Source organism: Budorcas taxicolor, chromosome 1 (genome assembly GCF_023091745.1).
Source record: "Budorcas taxicolor isolate Tak-1 chromosome 1, Takin1.1, whole genome shotgun sequence".
In the NCBI taxonomy this organism is placed as follows: Eukaryota; Metazoa; Chordata; class Mammalia; order Artiodactyla; family Bovidae; genus Budorcas; species Budorcas taxicolor.
The window spans coordinates 121,514,962-121,521,439 of NC_068910.1; the positions used below are offsets into that span (position 1 = coordinate 121,514,962).

General features: G+C 43.2%; 1 protein-coding gene across 1 annotated transcript in view; it reads left to right on the plus strand.

The window, feature by feature from the left end:
• TMPRSS7 (transmembrane serine protease 7) overlaps window positions 1-6,278 on the plus strand; it is a 51,706-nt gene extending 45,428 nt beyond the window's left edge. Inside the window, exons 16-18 of the mRNA XM_052643792.1 lie at window positions 1,099-1,367; window positions 3,195-3,331; window positions 6,108-6,278. Coding sequence (XP_052499752.1) covers window positions 1,099-1,367; window positions 3,195-3,331; window positions 6,108-6,278 — 577 coding nt within the window. The remainder of the gene's footprint in view (window positions 1-1,098; window positions 1,368-3,194; window positions 3,332-6,107) is intronic.
• Window positions 6,279-6,478: the final 200 nt, after the last annotated feature.

Here is a 6,478-nt window from a genome sequence, read left to right on the forward strand (position 1 = left end):
AAAGTATTTCAATGACTTTGTACAATTTATGGACTTCCCTGGTGGCTCGGACGGTAAAGCATCTCTCTACAATGCGGGAGACCTGGGTTCGATCCCTGGGTCTGGAAGATCCCCTGGAGAAGGAAATGGCAATCCACTCCAGTACTATTGCCTGGAAAATCTCATGGACAGAGGAGTCTGGTAGGCTACAGTCCATGGGGTCACAAAGAGTCGGACACGACTGAGCGACTTCGCTTCACTTCATACAATTAAGAGTATTTGTTTCTCCTGGAAATTACAGGATTCATGTTAATGACTGAAATGGCTATGCTTCTGTTCCATCACTAGTCCTTTATGTAATATATGACCCTCAATATTCCCCTGGGTCCCTGTACTGCACGTGAGATTAGGGGCTGAGCACTTTGGGATCTGTCCTTATTTTTCTTCCAAAGCGTCCACGTTCTCTTCACCCCACCAGAGCAAGGCTGCTGTGCTGGCGGAGATAAGAAACCTCAGATGGAGATTACAAAGCCCTCATGACTTCATGCCAGTCCACTGAGGGCTCACAGGGAGTGGGGCCCTGTGGACAGTCAAGCTTGAGCAGTTAGAGCAGCAATCTTTAAGACTTCTGGTAGTTTGCAAAAAGAAATCTCCTTAAATTCCCGCTTGGAACACTTTGATTTCTAATGTCTCTTGGTATCATTTGAATTTGATAAAAGGATCCCCAGATCACTGTCTTACTGGCCCTGTCTGTCTCCATCAAATACCACTGTCAGCATGAATAGGGAGAAGGTACCAAATAAACTCCAGTCACTAACAATCTTGACTTGTGGGTGGTTCCTGAAATACTGCTGGCAAGAAAATTTCCAGCATGTCCTTAGAATTCACTGATGGAATGTTTTGGGACCCAGCTCTCATCTGCCAGCCCTACTCTACCTTACATTATCTTTGGTTTTACTAAGAAGACAAGGGAGGCTCAGAGGCAGAGTCAGTTACTACAATAGGGAGTGAAAGTCAGACCTCTCTTCCCGCAGCCCCTCTCTCTCTATGGAGTGCTCTTTGCAAACCATGTATAGTTCTACAAGCCTCTGACTTCTTGCTTCATTCCTTTCATACCAGGCTGTCTGATCCCACACCGTGGACTGCGCACCTTGGCATGTATGTGCAGGGGAATGCCAAGTTCATCTCCCCAGTGAGAAGAATTGTGGTCCATGAATACTATAACAGCCAGACCTTTGACTATGATATTGCCTTGCTACAGCTCAGTGTCGCCTGGCCTGAGACCCTGAAGCAGCTCATCCAGCCAATATGCATTCCTCCTGCCGGCCAGAAAGTGCGCAGTGGAGAGAAGTGCTGGGTGACCGGCTGGGGGCGCAGGCACGAAGCAGGTGTGTGTGTCAGTGAATGCCCTCCGCTCCCCTCCAGACGACACTAACTCGTGTTGATGTGGTGCTTTGGGGTTCACGGAGAGGGTTTTCGTATATGATCTCATCTGAGCCTTCTGACAACTCTGATAGATAGGCTGGAGGAGAGTATTAGAATTCCGGTTTTATGATGCTCTCCCCTTGTCCCCCAAAGAAGTGAGAACCTCTTCTTAAGGGAAGGTCTATGAGCAAGGCAGGACAGGATAGTACAGGCCCTTTGCAATCTCGGAGGGGTTTGCTATGTTTTCTGCTATAGAAGAACATTTCCTCCATATTTTTAGGTTCCCTTTCATCAAAAAAAAAAAAAAAAAGACTCATTTTCATAAAAAAGAGAAGGTTGCTCATACACAATTTACTGTCAACTCATAGACAATTGTCTGGAGGATTATGCAAGTATGTCCTTCATGAGGGCAACTGGGCAAGTGGATGAGAGTGAAGGCTGAAACCCAGATTGTCCTCAGTTCCCCAGACTGCTGATTCAGGCTTTGGGGGTGGTCACATTGGCCTAGGAATGGTCCACCGAGGGAGAATGCCATTTTACAATTACCCCGCCCAGAGCGGGCATCTTTATCATATGCACAAAGGTCAGATTATATGGCAGGGAAGTCTTTACATCTGCCCTGCCAAGGTTTTTATGGTTTAGGATTCTACATACACAGTAAAGAGAATAATCCAAAACTTTGTGAACATCTCCCCAGAGGTGAGAGCTGATGCTTCTCTTGATCTCCTAGTCTTTCTCTTGGATTCCCTTATAGTCATTTCTAACTGCTTACAACAGGTACATTATCTTTAAATCTTGAACTGTATCTTGGTCTTGCTTTGACACTCTCTAAAGATTCACTATGGGCATCTTCTCCAGTGCTAACTACCTACATTTAATTATTGAACTCACCAAATTCACCACCTGTGTGCGCCTTCTGGGAGAAGGCAGATCACTGCTCGAACACCTATAAACCATCAGGACTGTGCTCAGGGCTTTCATTATATCATTGTATATCATAAGAGGAAAGAGTTTCTTCAACCACTTCATCATGGGGCGTTTTCTTTTTTTAAAAAAAATCATTCTGCTGACTCTACTGTTTCTGATAGTATTATTAAATATTTACTACACACAAAGAACATTTTTAACATTCATGTACAGTACAAAACTTTGCATGACACTGCTGTGTTCCCCAGCCCCAGAAGTGGATGTAACCACCACTGCAGCTGCTGTGCAGCTGTGAGCAGGTGCAGGTCACTCCCACACCTTTCCGGGAGCTGGGCAGCCTTGCACTGCTGATGGGTATTTTCTTTACAAGCGTGAGTGCATCAATGAATTATCTTAGCCATATGGGTTAAAAAGGAAGTGAAAGGGCAGGATCTAAACTCTTATGTTTTTATGGTTCCTAGATACTCCCAGATGTCAGTTATCATGTTCCACTTAAGGGGCCCTCTTGACCAGGGAGTGTTGGCAACAGCTGTTGCTGACTCACAGTCTTGAAGGCAGGAGGTATGTGGAGAAGGACCATGGCACCCTGGCTCAGATGGTTGAGTCTGACCTTGGCACCATCAGATGGCTCAAATGGTTGAGTCAGACCTTGGGTCTGAATCCTGCTCTATTTTTTCACTATTTGTGTGCCATTAGATAAGTCCTTTATCCTCCTAAGCCCTATGTCTTCATTTGAAAAAATGAGGATCATAATAGAATTTACCTAAAAAAAATTGTTATAGAGTAAAAGGAGAAAATGAATAAATTGTCTAATAAAGTAAGTGTAATCATTGCCTTGATTTCTACTTCTGTGTATTTTCCAGACAATAAAGGCTCCCCTGTTTTGCAGCAAGCAGAGGTAGAACTCATTGACCAAACCCTCTGTGTTTCCACCTATGGCATCATCACTTCGAGGATGTTCTGTGCGGGTGTCATGTCAGGCAAGAAAGATGCTTGCAGAGTAAGTCATCTTATGTTTTCTTTGTCTAACATGTTGTACTTTCCATAAATGCTTTCATGTTTAATCTACACCATCTGGATAATAATAATAATGTCAATAACTCGGGCAGGTGATTGCCTTAATTCAGATACTAATTATAATCCACTTGTCTGAGATGAGGGAAAGGTGATTAAATACTAATTGGATCTGTAAAACTCATTTTCTAGTCCCATGTATTTTTCTCCAACAATTAGAATGGGGTCAGCATTTATCATTCTACCATGATTGTCTTAATAACCAGAAACTAAAAAACATAGCAAGACGCACATACACAGTGTTTTAGGATCGCTACCCATTTCTCTAGCAGTGGCTGTGTACCTTCTAAAATAACAAGTATTTTATTCACTTAATCCTTTGACACACAGCCTGGGGGAAAGAAAAGAGGAGTGGGAAAGGTGACTAGAGGCCTCCTGACAGTGGTGAAGTTGAAGGTCACCTTTGGGGGGATATTTCTATAAGTCTCAGATTCCAATCTATGCAGATACCTATAGGATTACCAAAAAGTGAGCAGATGTTTTAGAGGATGAGCCAGTGCAGGAGACTTGGGTTCCATCCCTGGGTCAGGAACATCCCTTTGGGGGTGGCATGGCAACCTACTCCAGTATTGTTGCCTGGAGAATCCCATGGACAGAGGAGCCTGCTGGGCCACAGTTCCTGGGGTTGTGAAGAGTCAGACATGACTGAGCACACGTGCAGGCAGAGGAGTTGTTCCCACATCTTTCCATAACCTTAGACACTGTGCTACAAAAACTTGATTATAAACATGACTTCTATCTTCTGAATTCCTATTTTGTGGCAAGGACGGTGCTAGGATATTTACACTGCTGCTGCTGCTGCTAAGTCGCTTCAGTCATGTCCGACTCTGTGTGACGCCATAGATGGCAGCCCACCAGGCTCCTCCGTCCCTGGGATTCTCTAGGCAAGAACACTGGAGTGGGTTGCCATTTCCTTCTCCAATGCATGAAAGTGAAAAGTGAAAGTGAAGTTGCTCAGCCGTTTCCAACTCTTCGTGACCCCATGGACTGCAGCCCACCAGGCTCTTCCGTCCATGGGATTTTTCCAGGCTAGAGTACTGGAGTGGGGTGCCATCGCCTTCTCCGGGATCTTTACACAAATGCATGCAAATTATTCTTTCATCCGCATTTTATAGAAGAGGAAACTGGGGCACAGAGAGCCTAAGTCAGCTAGTTGAGCTGGGATTTGAACTCTTATCTCTGAAAGCTACTGTCTTTTGGGTGCTACCTGCAGGTAGTTGGTTATATAGCCCTGTTCTCCATAGCTACCAGCATTTAGAGGTTGAATGAGGCTTCAGAGAGTTGGTGTGCCAACAGTTAAAAAGATTCCAGTCTCTACTACTTAGAATTTACCTGATCAGGTTTAGAATTGTGGGGGTGGCATCCAAGGACAAATCTGGAATGCTTTTTTTAACTTGGCCTCTGAGTAGGCAGCTTTAGGGCTTCCCTGACGGCTCAGATGGTAAACAATCAGCTTGCAATGCAGGTAGACCCAAGTTCGATCCCTGGGCCGGGAAGATCCCCTGGAGAAGGGAATGGCTACCCACTTCCAGTGTTCTTGCCTGGAGAATCCCAGGGACAGAAGCGTCAGTGGACTACAGTCCATGAGCTTGCAAAGAGTCAAACATGACTAAGCACTCACAAACACCTTTAGCTGAAAATAAAATTTCAGGTATTATCCTTAAGTAATGAACACTGTAGAAATTATTTAAACATTGAATCATTTCAGCCTTTGTTTTTGGAATGCAGATACTAGAAAGGGCTCTCAAGTGAAAGTGATTTTTCTGTAACAACTATCAGCCTGTGATCTTGGAGTTGTGTCATTGGACCTTTCCAGCTAAAGAGGGTCTCCTTTCCTTTTGTCCTCATGGCCATAAGCCAACACTGAAGTTGCATGGCAGAGAGGTAGAAGTCAACCAAGCCTCTAAGATAACCGTGCCTCAAAAGGTTATTATGAAGATTAAATGACCCAAAACAGTGCTTAGCACATACGACCACTAAACGAAGGTGAAAGTCACTCAGTCGTGACAAGTCTTCTTGACCCCTCCCTTGTAGTATACTGAACACCTTCCAACCTGGGGGGCTCATCTGATATCGTATCTTTTCATGTTTTCAGACTGTTCATGGGGTTTTCATGGCAGGAACATTGGAGTGTTCTGCCATCCCCTCTTCCAGTGGACCATGTTTTGTCAGAACTCTCCACTATGACCTGGCCATCTTGGGTGGCCCTGCACAGCATGGCTCATAGCTTCATTGAGTTATGCAAGCCCCTTCACCATGACAAGGCTGTGAACCATTGGGGGCAAAAGGTTATTATGAGGATTCAATGACCCAAAATAGTGCTTAGCATATCCCAGCACTAAATAAATGTTAGCTATTATTATTACTATTACTACTACTACTACTATTTGTATTATTGAGGTTTGCTATTTGTTTGGAGGTATGTGAAAGTTGATTCCTTTGCAAGAATCTTCAAGTGTTACTCCTGGCCTAAAGAATCAAGTTTCTTATGATGAATGCACCTTTTTGATTATAGGAAAAATAATTCTAAAATGACATTAGAAGTTTCACATTATTTCTTGATACTTCCCCAAACTGCATAGGAATTAGCTAAGAACCCTGTCAGACTGGGAGTTTGAACACAATTCATTAGGCACTTTAATAACAAAATTGACAACCATGGAACAAAAATGCTTTTTACTTAATGTTATCTTCTTCTATAGGGAGATTCAGGTGGACCTTTATCCTGTCGAAGAAAGAGTGATGGAAAATGGATTTTGACTGGCATTGTTAGCTGGGGTCATGGATGTGGAAGACCAAACTTTCCTGGTGTTTACACAAGGGTGTCAAACTTTGTTCCCTGGATTCATAAATATGTCCCTTCTCTTTTGTAATTGTGCAAGTTTGATTTTTGACTGTGTTTTATGTGATAGATTCTTTTAAAAGAAATGCAGTAATTGTCAATAAAATGAGATAATTTTTTTCTTCTGGAAATTTCAGATTGCATACATTTGGTATTTATTGAAAGACAGGAAGATTAATATGTATTTTATTCCAAGAAAAATTGCATCTAGGATACAGCTGTATTCATTCT